This window comes from Monodon monoceros, unplaced genomic scaffold (genome assembly GCF_005190385.1).
Source record: "Monodon monoceros isolate NGI ecotype Baffin Bay Population unplaced genomic scaffold, NGI_Narwhal_1 Super_Scaffold_6, whole genome shotgun sequence".
Lineage (NCBI taxonomy): Eukaryota > Metazoa > Chordata > Mammalia > Artiodactyla > Monodontidae > Monodon > Monodon monoceros.
In genome coordinates this window covers 94,876,352-94,903,377 of record NW_021703783.1, presented here as the reverse complement: position 1 = coordinate 94,903,377, position 27,026 = coordinate 94,876,352, and the positions used below count along the sequence as shown (strand labels likewise).

Sequence of the window (27,026 nt, the reverse complement as noted above, 5' to 3'; positions counted from 1 at the left end):
GAGAAGCCACGTCATGGAAGAGTAGAGTAAGGGCTTTGGATCCAGTCTCCCCGGGCTTCCTATCCCCCTCCACCAGTTCTAGAGCACTGGGCAAGTCTCTTCCCCTCTCAGCTTCTCATGTGAGAATCGGCTTGATAAGAATAATGCCCCCTGAGTGGAGCTGTTGTGCAGATGTATGAAGACAGTGCCTGAGCTCCCCAGCCGGGCCCTGGCCAGCAGTGAGGGCTATTATTTATGATGACGAGACTGCCAGCCCCGCCAGTCAACGTGAATACTCATGTAGGAGGTGGGGGGCTCCCACATAGGGGCCCAGCAGAGCATGGAGCAGTCAGTTCCCCAGGAGAGAAGGAAGAGGACCGCGCGTATCCCAAGCACTCCAGGAGGGCTTCCTGGAGGACACAGTCTGGGTCCTTCCTGTGGACGAGGCCTGGGCACCCTCCACGGGCCAAGAGGCCGGGGGCGGAACTCAGGTTGCCCGACTCCCAGATGTAGGCTGTCTCCTTGCCACGGGGCACCTTGTATAACAGAATGTGCCAAGTCCGTGGGGACCAAGGAGCAGTGTGTGCCGGGCTTGCCCCAGTCAGGAGGGCCAAGGAGCTAATTGTTTGCCACAGTGCCTGCCGGGCCTGCTCCGGGCCTCCAGGGGAACCCAGTCTGTCCTAGGCTGGTGGGCAGGCATCTCAAGGACCCAACTGCTTCCGTTGGTACCATTCAGACCTCACCGTGGGTCCCATTTGGAGGGCTGGGGACACAGGGGTGTGAGGGGTATGAGGCCAGTCCTCAGCCAGTCTCTAGAGAAGGTGGTGATGACTGCAGGCTACCCAAAAGAATTCTGAGACTGATTTCCTGCCCAACTTGGGGGAGGCCTGTGTTTGGGCCACAGTGGAAAAAGGGTGCAGAGCGGACAGCCCCCTCTTCCCTCCTGCTTAATCTTAGGGCTTTATCATTTGGGAGCGAGGGTGTGGGGTGGGGTGGGGCGGGGGAGAATGTTTACATGGCTTCTCATTTGTTTCGAATTATTCGTCAGCGTTGGAGTCATTGTTCCCCGCTGGTGTTAACAGTGGCAAGGCCCAGCCACCCTGCCAGCTCACTGAGGCTTTGTAGGTGTGTGACGTCAGTGCCCTTTGGTTCCTAGCTTCCAGTGGGGTGACAGGGTGGGCCAGGCCAGACGGGGGGAAACGGGGAGTTCACTGATGATGGGGTGGAAGTAGTGTTTCCACACTATGAATTCAGTGTTTGAGGGCCTGTATCTGTTGCTTGTTTTACCAGTTGAACCTTTGCGAGGGCTGGGGAAGCCGAGGTACAGAGCAAGGAATCTGAGAGCCATGGGAAGAACCTCAAAGAGCGTGACTCAGTCTGCACTGCGTCCCAGGAGCGGCTCCCCGTGTTCAAATCTTATCGTTATGTGTGTGCCGGCACGTGGGCATCGGAGCCTCTGGCGGGTGCTATTGGGACAGAAATGGGGCTGAGCCGGTATGCTGGGACTCTCCTTAGTTACTCATGCAGGCTGGCCCCAGCTTCGTGTTTGCAGATACTTTCAGGGTGACACCCAGCTTGAGTTCGTTTCAAGAGCAGCCAGTTCTTCATCACCTTAGTCTGAACGCACTTGCTGGTGTGGCCAGCTTAGCAGGGGCTCCAAAGGCGCATGCTCAGGAGCTGGACAGCAGGTTTGAGTCCTGCCTTTGCTCCAAGCAGCTCTGTGGCTTTGCCCAGGTTACTTCAGCTCTCGGTGCCTCAGTGTCTTCATCTGTAAAATGGAGCCGGTAACACAGCCTATCACTCAGTGTTGCCGCAAGGACTGAGCGTGTGGGTGGAGTGAGGCCCTGTGCCTGACACACGACGAGCACTCCAGGAAGGTTAGCTTTGTGCTATTAACAGGATGAACAGGACACAGTGCCTGGCTCAGAGCTGTTCATGGTCTGGTGCAGGCGGGGGCAGACCCCCAGAGGCAGACACCGCTGGGGTGTGGAGGGGAGGTGCCCCCAGCAAAGGTGACCCTGGCACTGGGCCTTTAGGGAACCATCAGTAAGACTCGTTGAGTGTAGAAAGGTCTTCCGAAAAATCCCTCTCTATCCTTCCCAGCTTCCCCCGGAACCCCCTGTCAGTCTCCTCTCAGCAAGAGCCACCTTTACCGTTTTAGCTCTAATTGTTGGTGGCTTTTATAGTTCAGAGCTCTCCCTCCGTCCTGGCTGCCACAGGGCTGACATTTGAGCTTGCGGAAGAGTAATGACCTGCCTCGCCGTCAGCCTCAAAGGCAGCAGTGTGGCCTCATGGGTGGGGAAGTGGTCTGTTGTCCCTGAGCCGAAGTAGGACCCAGCTGACATAGCGCCAGCACTGAGTCCTCCCCGGGTTCAGTGCAGGTCAGTCTGCCTGAGTCTGTACCTTTTCACATCCTTTTGGTGCCAGTACTAAAAGATGGCTGTGTTAAAAAGAACTGTTTAGGGGGCTTCCCTGGTGGCGCAGTGGTTGAGAGTCCGCCTGCCGATGCGGGGGACGCGGGTTCGTGCCCCGGTCCGGGAAGATCCCACGTGCCGCGGAGTGGCTGGGCCCGTGGGCCATGGCCGCTGAGCCTGCGCGTCCGGAGCCTGTGCTCTGCGGCGGGAGAGGCCACAACGGTGAGAGGCCCGCGTACCACCAAAAAAAAAAAAAAAAAAAAGAACTGTTTAAAAAGTTCAGTGCCAAAGCTAGTGAGTGTGTGTGTGTGCACGCCCGTGTGTCGGGGGTCGTGGGATTGGCTCAAAGCAGCCAGTAGCTCACGTTGCCTTTGTGGTTTCATATATTTGCCTGTTAAAATGACAATACAGACACGGCACATTAAGGTTTAAGAAGCCGTTCTTTCATTAAACAAGCTGACAGTGTAGGGGGTTATGACTTGGGTAATTGAAACATGCTGTTCTGTTCAAGACCAGAACTTCATAAAGACTCCTTTCAGCCAATAGCACCCTTTGTGCCAGCAGCCTCTGGTCAAAAATGAGTGTCGGCCCTGAGGTCTGTCTCTCCCGGAGAGTGGGAAAGACCGCTCGGCAGCTTTCCGTAGCAGTCTTGGCAGCCAGAGGTCAGGGCCTTTTAAAAACCTCCCCTCCTCGGGGCTTTTGAAATCAGTTTTCGAGGCAGAAAGCAGGCTGCCCTGGCCTCCAGCCTCTCCCTTGCTGCAAGGTCTGTACTGCTGGTTGCAAATCTGAGGTGTGACTGAAGAAAGGGGACGGTGGGATTTGGTTCGCGAGGCTCTTCGAGCCGGGGGTAGATGGTGTTAGTTGCAGGTCTTTCTGGAGAGGGAGGGTTAGGTGACATCAGTGAGAGCCCAGGTTTGGGAGGCGGACCACCAGGCTTGATTCCTGCCTCTGTGGGACCTTGGATAAGTAACTTGGCCTCTCTGTGCCTCAGTTTACTCATCTGTAAAATAGACCCAGACCTAGATCTGATGTACAGGGTTTCTGTGAAAATTAAAGGTGTTAATGCAGGTAAGACGCTTAGAGGAGTGCTGGCCACACAGGAAAGCCAGGGCCCGCTAGCATCGCAGCCTTTGTAAGTGTCTACCTCTGTGCAGTAACGCCATGAAGTACTGCTGGAGGGTACCACCGTGGGGTACCACCGAGCGGTACCTCTGTGGTATCGCTCTGCAGCCAGGAGAACTGATGGCATCCGTGTCCTTCCAGGTGACCACGCCTCACTTGTAGCTCCAGGTGTGATCTCTCTTGTCCCCTTCTCTTCCTTTTCTCACAGATGTGGACGAGTGTCAGGACAACAACGGCGGCTGCCAGCAGATCTGTGTCAATGCCATGGGCAGCTACGAGTGTCAGTGCCACAGCGGCTTTTTCCTCAGCGACAACCAGCACACCTGCATCCACCGCTCCAATGGTGAGTACTGGCTCGCGCTGCCCAGTCACGCCCCCTCCCCTGTGGAAACAGGTGGCCTCTGGGAACCCCCTCTCCGCATCTTGATCCTGGGGGCCTCAGGGTCAAGGCAGGGAACTCTGGTGCTGGCCTGAATGGCTGTTGTGTGCTTCTGGTGTCGGTTCTGCAGGGACACCTCCCAGCCGCCGCCCTCTGCCCCTACAGCAGGGCTGTCGGTGTTTCTGGTGTTCTTTCTTATGTGGGGACGAGATGGGGCCGCAGTTGGGCAGATGTGTCCGGAGAAGCTATTTTCCGTTCTGGGCTGGGGGCTGGATGTGGCTAGGAAGAGTGGGGCCCCATTCCCGACGGTCCCCTTTCCCTGAGCGGGGCTCGAGGTCTGACCGGGCCGAGGGCTCGTTTCTCAGTCTCTTGCGTGTTCACTGGGTCACCAGCCAGCAGAGGGCCTTTGGGGTCAGGAGCCGGCTGCTAGGCCGGGTGGGATGGCAGGCCAGCTCGGGGCAGTGCAGAGGGTCAGAGGAGGAAGACTCCAGCCAACTGGAGTGCCTGGGGAGCCTGGGGACAGCCCCAGGCTGGGACAGAGCCTGGCCTCCAGCTGAGCCCAGCAAATGAAGGCCCTCGGTGTCAGGGCAGTGGTGGTCAGTTTGGGCCCAAAGCAGCAGGGCCGTGAAATGGGACAGCTGGCCAGAAGCCAGGACCCACATGGCTTCCAGGCAGAGGGAGCAGCATTCTGGAAGGCGTGGAGGCACATCCTGGTTAAGATAATGGCAAGGCCCAGAATCTCCAGGCGGGCTGTGCGCTGCAGCAGAGCGGCTGTGCCCTCCTGCGGCCTGGCTGTGCTGTGCCTTCAAGAGAGTAGATGCGGAAGGAGGACCAGGCAGCCCCATGGTTCCAGCCTCAGCCCCTCGCCGTTCGCTGACCCTAGACAAGGAGGAGGTGCTGGAGGGGCCCTGTAGGGCCTCCTCATCTCTGGTCTGTGGCGTGGTTCACACTGAGAGGCAGCGAATAAAAAGGGCGGGCGCTGGGCTCCGGGTCCGACAGGGTGTGAATCCAGCTCCGCCACTCCCTAGCTGGGAGCCCTTCCTCAGGCGGCTCTGCGGCTCCGAGCCTCAACTCCCTCATCTGCAAAACGGGGCCGTGGTGTTGACCCGGCAGGGCCTTTGGAGGATAGGACCAGATCCTGGGAGTAAGGTGCTGGCGTGCGCCAAAGCTAACGGAGGCTGTGAGGTGAGACATGGGCGCCCTGGGCATGATCCTTATTTGAAAACAGTTCCTGAGATAGAAAAGCAAAAAACATTTAAGAAGTACAAATCCCAGGGTAATTAAGCAGAACTAGTCTACGGGACTCCTTAGAATTCTTAGTGTTTGTTTAGGCGGTTTCCTCAAAGACAAGACAGCCCGATAACCCCCATCCCTGCCGGCTCCCCAGAAGGACGGAAAGGCCGAGCTCCGAGGTCCCTGGGCACCTGCCCCGGGTGCGTTGTCCAGACGTCCACGGCACTGTAGAAGACCTCCCAGCTGTGGGGCTGTGGAGTCGAGCTGCCCAAAGCGAGGACCCTGGCTCCACACTGAGTTTTATAAAAAGCAGATTTATGAGGAAGAGTGTGAGTGTTGGGGGTGGGACAGGAGTCCTGCTCTCATCGGGGAGAGGGGTTTACCGGACGGCGGCTGCTCTGAGCCAGCTGTAACGTCCCCGACGCCGGGACGGCCGGAGCCCCCGTCAGCCGGGCTGTGTGTGCCCTGTTCCTTTGAAGAGCAGCTTTCCCGCGAGCAGGGCTCCAGGTGAAGCTGTGCCCCCCCGTCGAAAAGAGGGTGAACGGGAAGGGGGAAAGAGCATGATGCAAGACAGTGGCCGGTTTGGAACCAGGTCCTGGTTTGGCCTGTGAGCATGGGTTGTTCTAAGGACGTTACAAAGCAAACCTCAGCGTCGGCCGGCGGAGGGGGCACGATGATGGGGGGACAGCGACAGTGGCTGCTGCGAGGCCACACGCTTCCTCTGAGCTGGGCCCTCACAGCAGCCTGGCGAGGCCGGGGTGTTATGACCCTGCAACAGGTGAGGACCCTGCCCAGTCAAGTTAGGGGACCTGCCCGAGGTCATACCTTAGGGACACGGCAGTCAGGATTCCAGCCCAGGTCGCTAGCTGTGACATGATGAGGCCGGTAAGGAAAGAAACCAGGGGGAGGAACAGACAGAAATAGGCAGGCGCTGAAGGCCTCTTTGAGGAAGCCACGTGTGAGCTGAAATGGAACGAGAAGGGAGAGCAACTGTGAGGCCAGGCGGGGTGTGTGTAAAGGCCCCGAGGTGGGAATGGACCAGACTCCCGGGAAACGCAGAATGAAGGGCGGGATGGTGGGCACAGTGATCCCAGGATGAGGGGAGCTTGGCAGGGGCCAGACCATGAGGCTGGTGGAATGTGGGTGGGAGTTTGGATTTCGTGCAGGGAGCAGCCATGGGAAGCTGGGTAAGCAGAGGCAGGGAAATGATGCTGGAGGGGAAGGGCGGGGGACTTCTAGGGAAACCAGATGCTTCAGGGGCTGGGCCTCAAATTAATCGTGCAGTGGAGCCTGGAGTCTACGTGCCTCACCCCACCCAAAGGCCTGGGTGGCCAGATCTGGATTTATAGGTGAAGCCAGGAATCTAGATGTAACCAGAATACAGATTTGGGGGACTAACCCCAATCTACATTAACTGACATATTGGTTAAAGAAGAGTCCCTTTTCTCCTTAGGACTTTTGTGTCAGTCTCCTAATTTTTAAATCTGGGCAATGAATCAATCTAAAAAACAGGAGACAACTTCTTGGATACCCGCTGAAGGACAAGCGGCAGCATTTCCAGGGCTCCCGAAGGCTCTGTGGAAGGTCCCAAGAGGACAGGACAAGTGCGCAGGACGTTGGCCAGCCGCTCGGTAGTGCCTGTGGGTGGGGACGGGCCTGGGTGACTGCTCCCTCCTGAGCCTCTGTTGGTTGTCAGGACAGTTGCTCATCATGATTGTGTGTTACCTTCAGTGACGACTGTTAGAGCTCAAAAGAGCATGTTCAAGGTGCTGAGACCCAGCTTGTTTTGTACCTAAGTGGCCTCTGTTCCCCAGATCAGATTCCTCATGTCACCTGACTCTTCCTAATGCCTGTCAGCCCCTTGGAGCCTCCCCTGAGCTGGGTTTGATTAGAGGGGACCAGACACGTGAGCAGGGTCTGCTCCAGGCTCCCGGCCGAGAAACAAGGCCACGGGGCTCAGCCCTTCCGAGCGGCCCCACCTCCCAGGCGATGACACAAACCCTGGCCGGAGGCGTGTGGATCTGGCCAGGCTGGGGTTGCGGGTTTTAGGTTCTCAGCCATTCTCACCTCCACTGGTCACATGGCCTCTGCAGTTACTCCTGCCTCTCTGGGTCCCCTTGTCTATAAATTGGGACCAGCAATCCCTCCCAGGCAAGTGAGGGCTCCATTAGGGGAAATGCTTTGAAGGGGTCAAGTGCAGTGCCCGCCCTAGGAGTGGCAACTCACATAGACAGCTTCTTTAGGCCTTTAGAACTCATGCTTGATTTGGGGACACAGGCTGTTCCTCTCTCCCAGCTCTGGGTGGGAGGGGACCCACAGCTGTTGAGAGCTGTGGCCTGTCTGTCTCTGCTCAGCACTTCTTTGAGCTGGTTCTGGCTCCATCACAGCCCACACTCACTTCCCACTCAGCCTCTGGTCCAGCAAGCCGTTAAGTCCCTCTTCCACCCCACAGCCTGGGGGAAGCTGGGCCAGGCCACTCCCAGCCTCCGCCTCCCCATTGTAGTCATGCTCCCAGGGGGCCTCCCGGGTCCCAGAGTAGACGGGCCACCAAGGAGCTAGCACGTTCGAGCTCCCTCCCTCTCCCGTGCCTGCTCTTTTTTTAAAAAGACTTATGTCATATCTATGCTCCAAGAAGGTGTTGACTCCTGGATGAACTTTTCCCTTTCCTTCCAGTGACGAATCCTTTCTTTCAGTCTGAGCAAAATTGATTTAGGGAGACGAAGGAGCTCCAAAAGCTCTGACGAGCTGTGCGATGGCAGGTCACTCTTCCATTCATTCATGTGCCAGGTGCTGGCTGGTCCCCAGGATCCCCATGTGGTCAAAAGCAGGCATGATCCCTGTGAAGCTTTGCACCCAGGAAGGGGATGAAATGCTAAATAAGGATCCTAGGAGTTACCTTATGATATGAGCTGAGAAAACCACTCTGGAGGGAGGGACCTAGCGGCTCCAGTGTGGTCGTCTGAACAGCAGAGACAGTAATGAGAATGGTCTCCTGCCCGGCCTGGTGGAGGATTGCTCTCTCTCTGGCACTGATCCTGGGCCACCACTGTTGCCGATGGTAGTGGGTTTGAGACATGTGTGCCCTCTCCCCAACGCAGGAAGCTGTCGTGCATGGCCGAGCTCTGAAGCCTCACCAGGTGCCCGCAGTGGTCCAGTCTGCGGTGGTGTTGGAAGGCCCCAGAGTGAGAGGAAGTGTCACGTCGTCCCCACGGCTGTAGGCAGCAGGACAGGCTGGCAAGGGTGTTTAAGGGGCTGTACCTGTCAAAGTTCATCCCCGAGGGCCCTTTGGCACAGAGGGGACCTGTCATCTCTGTGTTATGGCACGACTAGGAGCACAGGTTCCAGGGCCCCACAGCCTAGGCCGGAATCCCAGCTCCAGCACCTGTCATCTGTGTGACCTTGAGCAAGTCACTTAACCTCTCTGTGCCTGGTCTGTACAATGGGGATAGTCCAAGTCCCTACTTCACAGAGTTAAAAAGATACTGAAAAGAAAGTCTCAATAAATGTGGGCTCTTACTATCGTTATTTATCACAGATGAGGAAACGGGCCCCAAGAGGGCAGGGCCTCACCCTCTCTGGGCCAGTTTCCCGAGCCAGCAGCAGAGCCGGGGCCCGGGTGCACACTGAGCAAGGCTCTGCTGAGTGCTGGCTGCTGGCTGAAGCCTGAGCGTCAGCCGAGGGTGAAGAGGCGATCAGGAGTCAGGCCTCCTCCTCAAGGAACTCCCTTCCGAGGGGTGAGCCGGTGGCCCTCGCACCTGGCTTTGTCTGTGCTCAGGGCAGGACATGCCCATCAAGACGGCCGTGCATCCAGCACTAGCTCGCTCGCTGCTTGACCCGCCCAGGGCTGCAGAGGTCAGACCAGCCCCTGCCCTCCAGGAGCGTCCAGCCCTGTCCTCCCTGTGGAGGTTTGAGCAGCGCGCCAGGCCCCTGCTAGGCACGGGCAGTCGGGAACCCAGACATAAAGAGGACATCGGGCCTCTGTCTGCCCCTGCTGCTCCCCGGGCCACCCTGTCTACTGACTGGTGCCCCACTCGGCCCTGGTGAGAGCGCCCAGTCACTGCACAGCCTGTCCTGAGCCGGCCCAGGAATCACTGTCAGGCCCTGCCTCGTCTGTGCTCAGAGGGCTGCCTGTCTCCCGCCCCCCACCGTTGCTGGCTACCGAAGGCAGTTTTCTACCTGCCGCCTGCGTCCCTGCAGCCTGGGAGCTCCCTGTGGGCGGGGACCGTGTTCCCCACCCCTCTGTGTCCTGTGCTGACATGGGGCCCATGGCAAAGGCCTGAGGGAGGAAGGAGAGTGACGCTCAGTTCTTGGCGGCTCCCTGGGCCCGGATGCTCCACATCCTCGGGTTGTGCAGGTAGGTTCCTGGTCAGCACGTGCTAGTGGACGCTGTGGTCTGCCCAGGCTCTGGACCCAGTGGTAGGGGCCCAGAGGCTCTGAGAGGCCATTGCACAGTTGACTGCACGCCGAAGCCCTGCCGTGCTGCCTCCTTTCCCACGTTGGAGGCACTGGAACTGGCCACGGGGCAGCTGAGCATCCGTGTCCCTGCAAGGCTGAGGCCCGTGCAGAGCGGATGCCAGGCTGGCATTCTCTCAGCAGGGGCGTCACGGGTTTACCTGAGTGCGTTTCATGTTCTGTTTAATATCCTTCTGAGCCTGTTTAAATGCACATATAAATATGGGTAGGAAACCGCACTGCCCGCCCACCACCGGCATTCCTGGTGACACTCAGGGCCGCGTTTTCACAAAGCTTAAGATTTGGCATCAAGGGTAATAGTGGCTCCAGCCAAAATCAGAGGTGGGAGCCAGGAATAGGAAGTCTTGGCTTCTTCTGCGTTCAGTGGTGATGGTGACGGTGAGAGCCGCACGTCCTGGGGGCTTACTGCATGCCAGGCACTGTGACGAGCACTTGTCACGCACTAGCGTGTTGCATCCTTACAGACTAAGGAACCGAGGCACGGAGAGGATAGGAAACTTGCCCAAGGATGCAGCCCGGGGCATGGCAGGACCCCGTGCTCTGGCGGGCTGGCCTCTGAGCCTGGGCAGCCTGTGTGGAGGGTTCCAATGAGGTTTGCGGCCGGCCCAGGCAGGGTGAGGCCTGCGAGAAGCAGAGATGTTCCTCAAATGTGAGCGTCCCAGGTGCCAAGTGTGCCTCTTCAAGCACCAGGAGTTCAAAAACATTTCGTAGTGGAGATCTCCTGAGATGGCCCACCCGATCCCTTCTCTCTTCAGAGGAACAGCCTAAGTTGGCCCGGCCTCTTTTCCCTACAATTCACAATTTCTGTTACAAACTCAGTGACTGAGACAGCCACTCCTCTGAAGGCCAGAGAATGCTTGTTAATGTCTGTCGCCGTGCTGAGTGGCCCAGCTTCTGGGCTGGAGGTAACTCTTCTGATACTGCCGTTCCGCACCCCTGTCTGTAGGGGGTCTTGATGTGAAGCCAGCAGCCCTGGGTCCACACGCAGAGGCGGGGACTGTGTGAGCCTGAGGGCTTCTGGCTTCTCGGGAAGGGCCTTGGGCTCTGCCACAGCTGTTTGCTCACAGGAGCCATTTTCACCTGTTTCCGAGTTTGCAGGTATACTCTGGGAGCTCTCTGAGAGTTCATCCCTGCGTGAAGTATTTTTAGGATCTGTTCATTTTGTCTGTAAGTTTGTACTCAACTGTAGCTAGAGACCAAACAATAGGGTTGGAAGTTTGAAACTTTTTATTTTGAAGTAATTGTAGAGTCATAAGGAAATGCAAAAATAGTAAGGCAAGATCCCACATACCCTTCACTCAGTTCCCCCCAACGGTCACATCGTACATCACTAGAGAACAGTGTCGAGTCCAGGAAGCTGGCGTTAGTACGGTGTGCGAGTCTGGTTCTCGGCCACTTTATTGCATGTGGCTCTGTGTAACCTCCTCCGCACCCAAGAATTAGCATTTTAATAATAATTGAATAGCTGAGTGCTCGTCCAGGCACGTTATGAGCACTTTGCCTGTCTTAACCAGGGGGCTATATAAGTTAACGTTCAAACCAGTACACTTTTGAGAGCGAAAGGAGGCGCTATTACTTGTGACAGGGCAGCAGGTATACACTGGGACTGTCCCACGCAGACCAAGGCATATTGTCACGCTAAAATTACCTCATTCATAACCCCTTGGGCCCTACGGGGTAGGTACTATTACTTCCCACGTGCAGATGGCAAATAACGAGGCAGGTAATGCGCCCGGGGTCACGTGGATCCTAGGAGTAGTACCAGGACTGGCACCTAGACGGTCTGGGTTCAAATCATGACCACCTTCTGTGGCTGCCTCCCAGTGTTTAAAGAGACTACAGCTATCCCGTGGTTCACCCCTTCTTTGGTCAGGCATGGAAATTGGGTTCTAAAGAGAAGAGGGACTTCCTCACCCAGTGTGCCGGTCAACCTGGATTGGGGCTGTGATGCTCAAGTCTGCACCCAGGGTGTGGCATGGCGTGGCATCACGTACTGGGTGGTCAGTTCGGGCCCTGGGCCACAGTGCTGAGGGGCTCAGCCAGCAGCCTGTTAAGGTCACAGGGAGCTTAGTTCTGCCTGAGGGCTGGGAGCCTGGGGGAGGTGGAGAGGGATCGAAGAAGCCCCTGAGGGTGGGTGGCCTCTGAAGGAGCTGAAGAGTGGAGAGTGGGCGGCATGGCCGGGGGCTTTTGGGGGATTGCGCAGCAGTGATGGGAAGGAGAGGGCGAGAAGCTGGCGGGGCCCCCTGGGTCCAGACCTGGGTTGAGAGTAATGGAGGCAGCTGACATTGGAAGACAACTTGGAGCAGGGCTCTGAAGATGGAGAGGCAGAGACCCTAGACAGACGAGCAGTCACAGCCCTCTCTGGGCCTGAGTTCTGGGATGGTATCTGAGCAGGGAGGGCCCTCAGACACTTGTCACCCTCCAGCACTGTCTGACTGAGGAGCTGATTCTGTGGCAGAGCCTGGTGGGCTGGGTGCCAGCGCTGGTCCTGACCTCAGGTCATTTCTGTAAGCCATGCAGCCTCAATGGAGAGGAAGGGGGACTCGGATATGAGCCCCTTCCCTGTACCTGATACTTTTCTCATGGGGTCACGTGTAGATTCCGGGTCCTGCCGCTCCCGCCCCCAGCGCCCTTCCTGTCTTTCCACCCTGTGGTCGTCCAGCTGGGCCCTTCGTTCAGGCCGGCCTGGCCTCTCGCCTCTGGCCGGGGGTTCTCTGCTGTCTAAGGTTCCAACTTTATCCCGGAAGAGTCAGTGTGCCTGCAGCCTTCCTTGCCCACCGGAGAGAGTGGGTCCTAGAGCCTGAAACCAGACCTGGCTGCCAGAAGTGAGAGGGTCAGGAGACCGTGTCTGGCAGGGGTTTGAACTTTGCTGTGACAGTGACGGGGCCCCTATCAGCCCCAGGGGTGGGCGTATGATCCACATTTGGGGAAGATCGCTACCCACTGTGGGCTGGACAGGGAGATGAAGCGATTTTCTGGGAGGTGGCCCTGGTGGCCGTCAGGGTCAGGACCTCACCGGGGTCAGTGTGGGTGGACAGGACGGTGGCTGAGAGGAAGGCGAGCGGCAGTGCAGGCAGGCCCTTCCGCAGAGAGGTGCAGCCCCCACATCACATAGGTGCGGAGTACTTCAGTGGCGGTTTGAAGGAGGGTCCAGTGGCTCTGGTCCGCGTGGGGCCTTGTTCTTGCGAGAGTCCGGAACGCTGGAGGGGAGCCTGGGGCCCACAGCGGGACCGGCCAGTCTCTACTTCTCATGAGGCTGAAGCCCGGGTCCTGCTCAGCCTCTGGCTCGGCGTCCTGACCGCAGGTGCCCGGGGCAACTCATGCACAGTGCGAGCGCCCACACTCTCTCCTCGCGCACTCGGCCTGGGACCCGAGCAGGTGGCCGGGATGGTGGGTGTGAGCGCAGGAAACAGGCTTGGTCGGGGGGCAGGGGCTCGGGAGTTTTCTGAGCTCCCCGCAGGGAGCATGGGGACAGCCGTGCTCTGCCTTCTGTGCTGCACTTAACCGCCCCCCCCCCGGGGCCAGGCCGGGGAAGGGGGCTGGGCTCCCCTGTGGCACTTGGAGGAGAGCCCTCCTTCCAGCCGCACTCAGACCCTGAAGTGGAGCACAGGCCCCGCGGCCTCAGCCGCTTCGGGTCAGCCACCGCCGGGAGCCTCTCCCTGAGCCCGCGGCCCAAAGCCCACACCGCCGCAGGACCGGCTGGGGACCCCTCGGCAGAGTTCCCCGGGCAGTCAGGCGCGGGTCGCTGGGGACGGGCCAGGGCAGAGGGCCGGTGGTTCTCAGGGGAGATGGCCGCCCTTGCCGCCCCGACCCGGCGCTCATCCCGGGCCCTCCCCTCAGGCTCCTCCAGGCTGGTCCTTGACCCTCCTCTGGACTTTGCCTCCTGTCGGGCTGCTCCCGCCTCTCCTTCCGTCCCAGCCAGCAGGGGTCCTCGCCCGGCCCGGCCCCACCCTCCGCAGCTCACGGTGCTCTTGCACCCTGACCGCTGTGATGCTCGCAGCTACCCCGGGAAGACCTTCGGGTGAGCACTGTCACCCCAGCGCGGGAGGGAACCCCAGCTGGGCCACAGTGCAAGGCGGCCCTCAGGATGGGAGGCCAGCTTTCTGACGCCCAAGGTAGTTTTTCTTCTCCTGTTCCACCCCCATCTCCGGACTCAAATGCCTGTGGACAGAGGCTCGCGGTCCCTCCCGAGCCACCCCAGCCGAACGCCAGCTTAGGGTCCTATCACTGTGCCTGGCTGGCCAGGTCCCATTGCTTCCCGGGTCGTGATTCCCACGTGATGGGGTGTGGGCCAGGCCTTGACCTAAGAGGCCCCAGCGTGCTTCCTGTAGGACCAGGGACATCCCCTGCCCTGTGCCAGGGCTTCCTGTCGTCAGCTGTGGGTTCTAGGTTCCCCGTGGGTGTGTGTGGCCGGGAATTTTCTGTTTTAAAAGAGGGGGAACGGTGGCCATGCCGGAGAATACCCCACCCCAGCCTCAGGGCTGCCCCTCTGGCTGCTCCTTGGGGCAGAGCGTGGGGCAGGTTCTTCCCCCCGCCCCGGCCTACAGACCTGGTGGGCGGGAGAATAAACAGCTCTCGCATTTAGTGGGCAGATTTATGGTGCTGCCGGAGAAGGCCTGTCCCGGCCCTTTGCAGTCCAGAACGTCCCTTGAGGCGGGGACGATAAATCCAGCCCGTTATTTTTTACGAGCCTCCCATCCCATAAACAACTCCTTTGGTTGGTGTGCCCAGCTTCACGCCCTGGCCTCCTGGCCTGGCCTCCAGCCAGCCCCTGCCAAGCAGCCCTGCAGGGACCCCAGTATTTAGTGGTGTTGGTGGTGGGCTTTCCTCCACGCTGCAGGACCTCGGCCTCCTAGTGTGGACGGCGCAGGGGTAGCTGGCCCTGGCCCTGGCTCCCTTCTCGGCTGCACGTCCTGGGGCCTCAGTTTCTCATCTGTGAAATGGGACAAACATTAGTGTTCATTATAGAAATTTTTATGAGGACCAAAATGAGAGAATATGTGTATACTCTGCCCCCTAGCGGAGTGCCTGGACCTGAAATCGGTAAAACTGTCAGCTGTCACTGGGCATCACTGTGTGCCAAGCACTGTGCCCAGACTATGATGGGAGTGAGCAGATGTGCTGTGTAGCTGTATTACCGCATTCTGCTGGTGAGAAAGCCAAGAGATTTGTGCACAGTGAGTAAGTAGCACAGTCAAGATTTGAACCCACATCTTACCGACTCCTGAGACCAACGATACTGAATGAACAAATGGATAGAGGGGTGGGAGCAGGGCTTGCCCACTGCCCGGAGCCCCTTGCAGCCCCGGGGCCCTGCCTCTCCACCCTCTTCCCGGGGCCAGGCTTCACCCTTCCGCTCAGTTAACTGTTTCCCCGGCCCCCCTGTCCCCTCCGCCTTCTGACAGCAGTGGGAGCCACTGTTCTGCGTGACCCTCTGGGCATGTCATTCCCCACTGAGGACCTTCTTGTGCCTCCTCTCCCTGCCGTGCGTGTCATGAAGCTGCCACAACGAACCCTTGTCTCTCCCGCACCAGGAGCTCGGCCTTCACCGCCTTCCAAGGCCTTCCAGAGCGCGGCCCCTCGCCCATCCCCCACCTGCCTTCTGTTCTCCCCGTGACCGGGGAGCCCTTTACCAGTCATGGGCCTTGCTGTGTGCTATTTCCTCTGCCTCAAGTGCCATTCCCCATCCCCCTCACTTCCTGGAGAACTCTTCGTCATCCTTCAAAGCCTATCTCGCTTCACCTCCTCTTGTGACGCCGTCTCTGACTTCGAGGCCAGCGTGGCAGCCTCCCTGCACGAGCTGATTCCTCTACTGGAGCACTGATCCTCCCTGCTGCCCCAGACTCGACCCCTTGTCCCCCAGGCCCACACGGTGGCTGACCCAGTGCGTGCCCACATATCTGTTTACCGAGGGAAGTGACCATTCGGCAGTCTGTTCAAGTTAGAATAGACGGTGGGAATCAGCGTAAGTTGCCAAAGGTGGTTGTTCATGCCCTTGATACGATCCCTGGGGAAAGGGAAAGGTACTCAACACTTATTGAGTTCCTACTGTGTACCAAGTCCTTGGCGCCCTTTAATCCTCAGAGGACCCTGGGAAGTAACAGCTGCCGCCCTGTTGTGCAGGGGAGGGAACGGAGATGCAGGCAGGGACAGCGGCCACAGCTGGTTTGGGACGAGCCAGCCCAGAGCCCGGTGTTGGCGACTCCAAAGCCCAGCACGTGGCGGGCAGCGGAGGTGAGGCACCGGCTGAGGCGCCTGGGAGCTGCTCGTGTCCTTAGGGAGTCTCCTGCTGCCACATCCCCCAGCGTTCTTGTAGCTTCTCTTCCAGGGCCCCCCAGAGCTGCTGGGGGATCACTCGCTCAGCCGCCACGTTGGCCTTTCCTGCACCTGGGCTACGTTCGTCTGGTCACCTGTCAGGAGAGAGAAACAGACCTGCTCCCTGGTCACAGCCCGGCCATGGCCTGGGGCCTGTGTGAGCTGACTGTCCCCCCCCCCCCCATGGCTCCCTTTAGGGTCCCTGTGGAGGGAGGGATAAGGTTGCCAGATAAAATACAGGACACCCATTTAAATTTGGATTTCACATAAATAATGAATGCTTTTTTTGGTGTAAATATGACCCATGCAATACTTGGGATATGCTTATACTCAGGAAATACTTGTTTATCTGAGATCTGGACTTAACCAGGCATCCTGTGTTTTTATTTGCTGTGTCTGGCAACCCTGGGGAAGGAAGGGGGCACCCCTAGCCTCAGGAGCCCAAGCAGAGTGAAAACCCAGGAGGCAAGTCTCACAGGCCTGTGGTCCCAGCCACCTGGGCCTCAGAGAGGCTTGGATGTGCTCGTGGTGACGCCTAGTGATCAGCCAGGGAACTTCAGGGGCCGGGAAGAGGAAGGACGGTTAGCCCTGGGAGGGGATGGAGGGGTCAGGGGTCCAGGGTGAGGGGCGGCTCAGAAGGGACAGGCACTGCAGAGCTGGCCAAACGGGGCCGGGGTAGGGGGTGGGCAGGGCAGCCTTTACTGAGCACCACCTCCGCCTTGAGGGGGTGGGCAGGGACCCTGAGCTGGAGCCATCACCTCTTTAGGGCCCTTTAATGACCTCCCTTCTCCACTTCACAGAGGAGGAAACCGAGCGAGTTCCAGGCCACATACCTTAGAAAGGGCTGGAATAGGCATGGGAAGTAGATCTGGTAAAAACCAGGCCCGCCCCACCTCAGCGATGCCGACCTTCCTGTGGCAGCTGCAGCTCTGCAAACGTTTGTCCACGTGTGTCTGCACGCACTACTGCGTGGTCCTCACAGCCATCAGGCAGGCTCCCTCCCATCTCACAGACGAGGCTTTCCAGGGGCTCCCAGGGCCAGGACTGGTCAAGGCACCAGAGGTGAGGGGCTGAAGGGAGTCTGGGGTCCGTCCCTGCTCTCCGAGAAGGCCAGCCCTGCCCCTCTGCTCTCATCTGGCACTCCAGGAGCCAGCCACAGTCTCAGCTGGCCATCCGTCCATCTGTCCACCTGTCCATGTACACAGAATCTGCCCACTCAGTGAGCAGCTGCGGCAGAGGACTTGGTCTTAGCTGAAGATGCCCCTGTGATGTGTGTGCATCCTGGCTGGCTCTGCTGGCGGCCTCAGCACACGGCCTGCACGCAGGTGGTGCTCAGCAAAGGTGTAGAATGAGGGAGGGAGGGAAAGGGTGAGCCTAAAGGCTGGTGACAGCCCTGAACCAGCAGTGCCTCATGAGCCACCTCCTGATGTGATGGAAGGAACACTGAACTTGGACTTCCCTGGCTGTCCAGTGGCTAAGACTCTGTGCTCCCAATGCAGGGGGCCCGGGTTCGATGCCCGGTTAGGGAACTAGATCCCACATGCCGCACCTAAGAGTTTGCCTGCCGCAACTAAATATCCCACGTCCCGCAACTAAGACCCAGTGCAGCCAAACAAATTAAAATTAAAAAATTTAAAAAAAAGGAAAACTGAACTTGAGGGTCAAGGCATGGGGAGTCAAGGGAGCCATTGGGAGTCAGGAGGTTCCACGTGGACGCTGTGCTAACTGCTGCATGGCTCAGGGCAAGTCCTGTCCGGTGGGCTTCAGCCTCCTCAGTGGGAAAGGAGAGGCTTCATCTGGGTGCTCCAGAAAACCAGTCCATTCTGGCTGTTTGCTTGTATGTAAACTCAAAGCAGGATGGCTTGGTTTCAGAGACGGGCCTCTGTCTGTAAGTGAGCAGGCGCTTCGGGGCCAGCCACGCTGTGGGTGTCGGTTGCACACCTACAACGGCCTCGACTGTGGTCCAGCCACTGGGAGAGCAGAGCAGGATGAAAGGCACAGACAAGAAGCAGGCTGGTCCTGCAGAAGGAAGGGCCTGGTGTCCGGGAGACCCTACCTAAATATTTGTGGAAGGAAAGCACGTAGGCAGGTGAGCAGATAAACACGGAGGGCGTCGGGGGTCAAATCACACAAGGGCTGGACTGCCGAGGCTGCACCAGCTGGGCAGCAGGTGCTGCAGGGGAGGCAGGGTGCACACTGACAAGGGCCAGTCCCCCCGGGGCCCTGGCAGGGGGCATCCAGCCTGAAGGCAGGGGTGGAGGTGGTGGGACGGCCCAAGGGTCTGTGTGCGGGGAGTGGGCAGTGGGGAGCAGCGAGGAAAGGATCGGGCTGATGAAAACAACGAGCCGCTGGAGGAAGAGCAGAGCAGAGTCCCCTCGAGGGCCAGCAAGGCAGCCAAGTGAGCACAGGGCTGGTGGGGTGTGAAGTGAGCACCTGGCCAGGGGTCGGGTCCCTGCGCCACCACACAAGGTGGGGGAGCCCTCTCCGAGCCTCAGCATCGTCCGTCACCTGTCTGGTGAGCCTGCTGACGGTACCTGGCACTCAGGATCGTGGAGATAGTCCATTAGGGAAGTTTGCAAAGAGCCTGGCATGGGGCCTGGCATTGAGGTGCTCTGGGCAAGTGGAAGCCCACAGACTTACTCCTGTTTCCCAGGTGGGGCCACCCCTAGGGATGCAGCCTGGGGTGGGCTAGGCTCGTGGTCAGCTGGGGGTCTAGTCTGGGGCAGCCGGCTGCTGGCGCCCCGGCCGGGCCTGGAATTGCCCGGGAGGATGTAATTTCAGGGGCACAGGGTGGGAGACAGAGCCCTGCATTCTGCTAAGCCCAGGCCCCATAATGAGAGGCTCTCCCAGCACCATCCAGGCACAGATGCTGTTGGAGTGTAATTAGGGGATCGAGGTGGAGCCGGACCGGCGGGCGGGCGGGTAGGCGGCACAGGCTTGGGGCCAGCACTGCACTGCAGGCAGCAGCCTGGCCTGGGCCTGCAGACAGACACGTCCTGTTGCCCGGGTACTGGCCGCTGTTCTGATGCAGAGTCCAAAGCCCGGAGTGGCTGGGCCCAGGCCCCTCGCCAGCGTAGCCAGGTTTAGCGAACATCTCTCAGGCCTGAAATGGGCACTGTGCGGTGGCCGGGGGGTGGGGGGAGGGCAAAGGGGTGACTCAGGCTTGGGCCCTGCCTCTCAAGGACCGCCCCCCCCCAGTCTGGTGGGGGGAACCCAGCAAACCCAGAAGTTACGGTTCGTGTGGTGGGTGTTATGAGAGAGGGGAGTCCAGAGGGCTGTGGAAGCCCAGGCCCCTAATCCATCCGAGGGACTTGAGGGGAGGGTGGAAACAAGGAGGGCTTCCTAGGAGAGGTGACACCCAAGCAGAATCTCAAATTGCTGGCCGACAGCCAAGTGTCCCTGTTCCCTAGAGCCATGGCAGGCAGAGCATGGGGAGGACCTAGAGTGCCATACTGAGAACTTTCAGCCTAACCCTGGGCCCTGGCTGGGGTGGGAGCATTGACGGGTTTTTAGCAATGGGAAGATACAGTCAGGTTTATGCTCTATAAAGTTCCTTCTGTAGCTGGAGAAGGGCAGGTCTTCAAGTCAGACAGAACAGGGTTCAAGTTGCAGCTCTACCACATCCTACCCAAGTGACCAAGGGCAAATTGCTCAGTCTCTCTGAATGGTTCTGTAAAATGATGACGGAACTACTTACCTTGCAGAGCGATATGGTAAGGGCCCGTGTTCTCACGTCTGCCTCTGTGCCGCGTGAAAAATCAGGCATCCTGGAGAAGTTGGCATTTGCTATGGGCTTGGAGAGACAGAATGTGGAAAAGTGGACGTAGCCAGGGAGGGCAGGGGCTGGTTTGGGGAAAGGTAAGGAAGAGAAGGGGACAGCTCGGGTTTCCCTGCCCCTCCCCTGGCCGTGAATGCTCCATTGCCTCCTAGAAGGCCACGGGGAACGCAGGTTTTGAAGTGAAACACGGTATGCCTGTCTCGTCCGTGTCCCTTGGGCAAGTTACCAAGCCTTTCTTGGGTCCTACTCTCCTCACTTGCACAGTGGGGATAATAGCATCTACTTTGAAAAATGGTCCTGAGACTTAAAGGTGGTTGTTCACGTAAAGTGCTTAGGGCACAGAAGGCACTCAATAGTGGTAGCTACGGTGGGTCGTCATCCGTCTGCAGCGAGTTTCAGTTTCCTGTTTTGCAGCCCAGAGCTGCCCCCATTCTGTCTTGCTTCAGGGCTGCCCCTAGATCCAGCCCCCTCACCTCAGTTATTAACCTCTCGGTGCTTCAGTGTTCCCATCCGTTAAGTGGGCCAGTACGGGACAGAAGCGCCCTGCTGAGAATTCGTGAGATAACATATGTAAAGCGTGTGGCTCAGCCTGGCACACAGGCGGCTCTGGGCGGACGGGCACAACTGTTGTCCTCGTCACCTCTCCCACGGTCCCATCCTTGCTGCCGCCCCTGTGCCTTTCCCCTCACGGCAGGACCTTGCTAGCGTTCCCTTCAGCGCCCCCATTCGAAGCATGTGGGAGCCCGTATTTGTTTCTCCCTGCCTGGCTCGGCCAGCTTGCCGAGTCTGGGCTGGGGAAGGCAGCAGCCTCTTCCTGTCACCCCCCCACCCCCAAGGCTCCAGCCTCTTTCCTGGGCTCCGTAATTTTCTACTGATGAGGTGGAAGGGGAGGAAAATCCCTTCCTCCCGAGTTGGGGGAGGGCGTAACAAGGTGATTGTTCTCTTCTCCCCGCTCTGCCGTTCCCAGCTTGCCTTCCCTTCCTGCGTGTTTAAGGGACAGGGATGCGGAAAATGATGTTATTGATGAAGTCGCCATAGCAACGACCCCTGAGAGGCACACATTCCAGCTTTGTTATTCTGGGCCGGGGCGGGGGGGGGGGCTACGAGAAAGGCTGGCCCCTAAGTACAAACAGATTGGCCCCCAGCCCCACTGCCCTGCTTTAGATGCATCCGTGAACTTTGCTCTACAGAAGACGCGATGTACGCACTGGTTTGGGGCAGGCAGAGTCCGCCATCGTTTACCTCTGTCCTTTGGGAAAATAGGCCCTGGTGGGAAAGGGCTGCGGGGGCCTGTCACCGGGCCTAGAGAGTGCAAGAACCTGGGGAGGGGCCCGTCAGAAGGAAGCTCGGGGCGCTTGGGAGAGGAAGGTGCAGCCCGGAGTTCTTGTGCATGGTGTGGCCCTGGCACGTCTTTCCCCAACCCTGATCCAGCCTCTCATGGGCTTGTTTGTAAAATGGGCACGGCCATACCCACTTCTCAGGCTTACGGCGAGGGTTACATTAAATGAAAGTACAGTCAGAGCCTGAGTCCCTACATCATGTCTTCTGGAAAACTGAGAGAAAGGGGCTCTGACGTGTGTCCCAGATCCAGCCTTTGTCCCTGTCCCCACACACGCTGCCACCCCTCCAGGCTGCTTCGTCCCTTTCAGGGTGATAACAGTAGCCTCCCACCTGCTTCTGGCCCACACTCTTGCCCCAGCAGGTTGCCTCCATGCAGCATCCAGAGATCTTTCTAACACAAAGTGCATCGCTGCCCAGTTTACAACCTTTCAGTGGCTCCCCCTGCCCAGGATAAAGTCCCTCAGGTCCTTACCTGCACCCTTAGCCAGCCTCACTGGCCCAGAGGAGGGGCCTGCACCTTGAGTGAGTACCTGGGAGGCAGGTCCGACAACTATTCACTTTTCACAGGTGAAAACTAAGGCTCAGAGAGGTGCAGGGATTGCCCAAGGTCATGCAGCAAGCGTCAGAGTCTGAACGTGGACCTGGCGACGTGTCAGCAAAGCTTCTGTGTCCTCATTGCTCCCCGCCCCACCCTGGGCACCAAGGAGACACTCGGTCCGAGTTTGCAGAACGTAATTGGATTTGGATGGATTGGATCAAATTAGATTCGACCTGGCGGGCAGCCTGGCCTGACTGGCACCAGGCCCCTGAAGACCAGGATTTCTGGGAACAACTCTGAAATTATATCTCACTTCCCCTCGAGGAGGGGAGATGAACAGTGCTTTCTGCTGGATTCAGCACTGCATGGTATCACGATGGGGAGTGAGGCCGAGGGAGTGGCTGCGCCTGGCCCCGGGGCAGCTCTCTTGTGGTCCAGCTCCCAAGAGTAGACACGGTACAAAGCAGGGGGCCACAGGAGGACAGAGGGAGACAGGGCCCTTCGGTCCCGCAGGCTCGCAGAAGCCTGCTCTGTGCCCAGTTCTGGGCTCCGCCCTTGTTCTGGAGAAGCCTGTGGAGACAGTGTGCCAGTCAGAGCTGGCGGGAATGGGCCGGGCTGCCTCAGAGGAGCTGGGATGGGGCTGCAGCAGGGTGGGGGACCTGCAGTCCCTTCCAGTGTGGAGCCCAGGACCATTCTCCTGGAGCAGAAGTGCTTGGCAACACGCACCTTGCATGCCCCCCCCCGGAGTTCACTTTTCACATCCAAACTTCCACTTGGCCCCGTGGCCCTCAGCAGTAGCCCTCCCAGTACTACCCCTGTTAGCTCGCAGTGCTCAGGACCGCCTTTCTGGGCAGACAAGAAGGGAGAGCCGTCCGCTCTACCCCTGAGGCTCTGAGGCACAGAGGAAGCCACGCCAGGCTCCACGTGTTCCCTGCCCTGCGCCTCCACAGTGCCTCTGCCACCGTGGCTTCATCTGTAAGGTGAGGGGCTGAAGTGGGCCACCCTGGGGTCTCTAAGCCTGTAACCCAGAGCCTCCCAGAGGGGCTGGGGCAGAGCTCCCCAGGATACTGTGTTAAGTGAGGGGGAGGGGGCCATCCACGAGTGCCTGCAGGACTCCTCAGAGCCTTTAAGGTGCGTTGTGAATTCCCCCCGTCAGGCGACCGGGGATGTAGAACACACAGCAGCGAATGCCACAGTAGTGCTTTCCAAATTCTCTATGCCTCTCGCCTTGTCCCCTAAATGATAGGCAATGGGTTTAATCTGCTCTGAGGTAAGGAAGGCTTCATTTCTCTCTCCTCTCCCTCCCTCCCTCTTTCTCTCTTCTTCCTCCCTTCTCTCTCTTTCTCGCCCCCATTCTTCTTTGCTTTCTTTCAGTTACTGTTTGCTGACCCCTAACTCGGGGCAGGCCCCGTGCTGGGTACTTGGGATACAGAAAAGAATAAAGGTCAGGTCTCCCCTCAAATTACCCACGGTTGGCAGGAGAGCGCAACTTAGCAGCTACACGCATTTTACACAAGGCAGAGTGAGGCAGCAGCAGTGTAGAAAAGCTCTAGGAACAGCCCTACTTCCTTAGGAACCCGCTCTGTGCCACACACATTGCACGGTCTTCTCATTTGAGCCTCACGGCAACCCTCAGAGGTACACGTTCTGACAACCCATTTGTCAGCTAAGAAAAGGGAAGAAGGTATCTGACCAGAGGCTCAGGTACAAGCAGGCAAGCCCTGGCCCCGGCCCCTCCTGCACGAGGCTCAGCCTTCCTCGGAGCATTTTGATGGGGTGAGCACGTGGCCAGGCTGGCCTGCCGGCCTGGGGGCTGAACTCTCCCTCTGGCGCCTTTGCATCCGCTCCCCAGTAAGACCTCCTGAGCATCTGTCGTGTGCAGCCAGGGTTCTGGGCGCGGGACACAGCAGGGACAAGACACGGCCTCTCGGAGCTTGCTGGCTGGTGGGCAGGGCGGCCACAGGTAGACAGGCACGGGAGAAGCGCAGAGCCGGCTCTCAGCGTTGCGCCAGCTGGAAGGAAGAGACAAAGCCAGGACCCGCGGTCTGCAGGACAGAGCTTGAGCCGCGCCCAGAGAGTGAAGGAAGGCATCAGTTAGCCGCCAAGGGGAGCCACTCAGCTCGGTGCTGCCCTGAGGCGTGGGCCTCGTAGGCCAGCCTTTTAGCGCTCCCCTTGCTAAGGACGCCGCCAGAGTGACCTTGCTCATAAGAGCCCGTCACCTTTCACGGAGCAGCTGCAGAGGGCGTGGGCCAGGCCTGCCCGAGGCCGCTCTGCTATACGTCCAGCCCAGTGGGAAGGCCGGTGGTGGCTGCAGAGGGAGAGCGGGGACTCAGAGGACAAGCAGGTGAGAGGTCGGGACCCCAGCTGCCATAAAGCACGGCCGCTCGAGGAACGCCACGCTGTTTGGAAAGGCTAGAGAGGTGACACCAGCAGGAGAGACGAGGCTTCGTGATGGTTCTGCAGGTGAGCTGAGGCTCCGCCCTCGTGCTCAGCGGCAGCCGGGTGAAGGTCAGAGAGGAGCGAGGGGTTCTGTGCTTCGTTGAGGGGCTGCCCGGAGAGCTTCACAGTCTGAATTTGCCTTGAATTTTCATAGGCTCTTCATTCTGAGGGCAACAGATAGTAACAGGTACCATTTGTTAGCCCAGCTCTGTGCCGGGTTCCTCATTCTGTTCACCCCCAGCAAATGCATGCTGCCTGCCCGTCATCTGAGTCCCACAAGGGTCGCTCAGTGACCCCCAGACCAGGAGAGCCACGGCTGGGAGCCCAGCGGCCTGGGTTCCAGGCCTGCCGTATGATCTGGGACAGTCACCCCTGCCTCGAGGCCCCGTTTTCCCCATTTGAAAGATGGATGGCAAGGAGCCGTCCAGCCCTGACCATCTGTGGTCCTGCCAGCCATGAAGCCGAGCTTCTCGTGGCCCACGGAAGCCAGTGCTGCCCCAGAGTGGAGGGGAAGGTCACGCAGTTCCCGCGTCCACGGCTGGGCAAGGGGCTGAGTCACCCGCACAGAGGAAGCCGTACCCCCGGCCCCTAGCTAGGCCGTTGTGGCCTTCTTTGGGGTGGTTGCTAGGGTCATTTTTAAATGTGATGGCAATGCTCTCACGACCACTGTGTCAGGAGCGTCCAGAAGCGCTCGGGCCGAGCAGAAACGGTCCAGCCGGACGTGAGCCTGGCTGGTGGTGGCAGCCGCTCACAGCTGGGAGACCCAGACCCGAGGCTGTTCCATTTCCCCTCCCTTTGCTGCGGGGACCCGGAGCATCCCCTCCTGGGCAAGACCTGCCCTGGACGGTGAGGTCACTGGGGAGGCCCAGAGCTCAGCCTGAGTCACCTGGAGAGCAGAGGGGAGCCACACAGCTACCCCACAGCGAGGAGAGCATGGGTGTCCAAAAGGCCCTTGACGGGCCTGAGGGCCAAGGAAGGCTTCCCGGGGGAGGGAGGGCCGTAGTGGCACGGGCCTTACAGCGCACACACCTTTCGGAGCCGCAGCAGTAGCTGACTGGCCCCTAGAGCGCCCAGTCTGCGGCAGGCCCAGCCGACAGAGACTCCCCGCCCGTACAGGCAAGGGTGACAAATGCCTGGAGAACCAGGGGCCAGGGCTCCAGACAGTATGGTGGAGAATCATACCCAGCCCCCCCTTCTCCTCTGCAAGGACCCCTCCTCTCAGCCAACTCTCCTTGTTTTAGAAAATACCGTTTTTAACCAAAGATGTACTAACGTTGATGTGTAATAAAGTTTAAATTTCCGTTTTTAAATAAACTAATAGAGATAAATTTCCCCATTTAATCTCTAGTAAATATTTATAGCCATAACACAGAAACACAAGCTCTTTGGGCTCCAGCTGGACAATTTGACTTGCGTAAGTGAGAAAATCAAGGTGAAGGAATAATGAGAATAATAAAATCAGGTGAAACCGGAGGTCGGTGCGCTGAGCAAAATGCGTGCTTCATTCATTTTGACTTGTTTTTGTTTTCTTCAACTTCAGACTTTTTTCAGTCTTTATGGTAGCTGCCAGGGTGTTTGTGTTTTCAAACATCTGTCAGTTCTCAGTTGCCCCCGCCCATGCTTCAAGTGGCCGAGGTCGAGATTAGTTAGTTAGTCCTGCCCTCGAACAGGAGGCCCGTGCGTCACCTGGGGAAGGAGGTCTCGGGGCGGTGTGGGCGGACAGCAGCCCTTCCTTTCATCTGCACTTAGCCTCTTGATGGACTTGTGACCTCTAACCTCTCACTTGACCCCTGACCTCATAAATTCTGGAAACTCCTCACAAATCACCAAGAAGATAAACATCAACCGGGGTCAACTGAAGGGGGTTCCAAGCCACTCCAGGCAGACAGGGAAGGGGGATCAAGTCTTCTGGGGTGGAGGGGATTTCCCCAAAACTGTGGGTGACTCAGAAGAGGGGCCAAACGGCCCACCCCAGGGAACCCTTCTTCTCCCTGATCACACCAGGGCCCTCAGAGTGCGTTTTGGCAAGATGCTTGGCAGGCGCTGACTGGGTGGTGTGTAGAGGCCAGGCCTCCGGAGGTGGATGGTCCATAGTTCCTACCCTCAAAGCCCGTGGGCAGCCCAGCTCTGCACTCAGCGAGGCCTCTGGGAGGGGAGAAGACAGGGAACCTGGCTGGCCTTGGGAGGGACAGGGCTTCCGAGTCGGCCAGAGGACGAGCTGCAAGGGCCTGCCGGGCAGGGCCAACGTGGACAAGGCTCCAGATAAAAAAAGCCCACTGCAGCTAGAGCATGGGGGTGCCAGAGCAGGCAGTGGCGTGGCCCAGCCCTGAGCCGCTGCCACAGTCTCCCATTTCTGAAGTTTCCCAGCCAGCAGGGGAGTCCATTGCTAACTGCCCTTTTAAGCTGAAGCCTCGGAGGAAAAGGTGCCTGAGGTTTGCAAACATATTTGCTTTAAAGAGGAACATCTGCCAGCCAGCAGGAATCTCAGGCTGCGATTAGGAACACAGTGACGTGTGTGGCCTGGACCCGGAATAAGCACGGAGGGCGGAGGGACGCCTGCTCGGGGCTCCGGGCCTGCAGGGCTCTGCACTGAGGCTGGGGCTTCCGTGGGTCCTGGGCAGCACTGCAGCTGGAGGCCAGCTGGGGTGTGTCAGCACCCTGACCTGTCAGCACTCCTCTGTGTGCCCAGCCTGAAATGCAAGTCTCCACCTGCCCCACGGGGGCTTGTGGCATCCCCGTACAAACTGAAAAGTGCTGTGCACCGCCATCGTTTTAAATGCCACCCACATCTGCTTTCGTGGGGAAACCATCTAAACCCCTGACCTGGGAAGCATCCTGCAGCCCATGCCCTGTAATCTGACCCAGGTCAGGAGCGTTTCCTCCGTGGGTCCTGCAAGCTCATTTACGGCCTCCGAGCAAGGCCTTGCTCTAGACCTGGGCACCGTGTCCTCAGTTTCCCCCTAGGGGATCGCCATCTGGATGACTAGGTGCACCCCCCGTGTGCATGTCATGCAC

At 58.7% G+C, this 27,026-nt stretch overlaps 1 protein-coding gene across 2 annotated transcripts in view; it reads left to right on the top strand.

The window, feature by feature from the left end:
- SCUBE1 (signal peptide, CUB domain and EGF like domain containing 1) overlaps window positions 1-27,026 on the top strand; it is a 131,293-nt gene that overhangs the window by 43,353 nt on the left and 60,914 nt on the right. For both annotated transcript variants that reach the window (XM_029205475.1, XM_029205474.1), the window contains exon 4: window positions 3,724-3,858. In XM_029205475.1, the coding sequence (XP_029061308.1) occupies window positions 3,724-3,858 (135 nt within the window). The remainder of the gene's footprint in view (window positions 1-3,723; window positions 3,859-27,026) is intronic.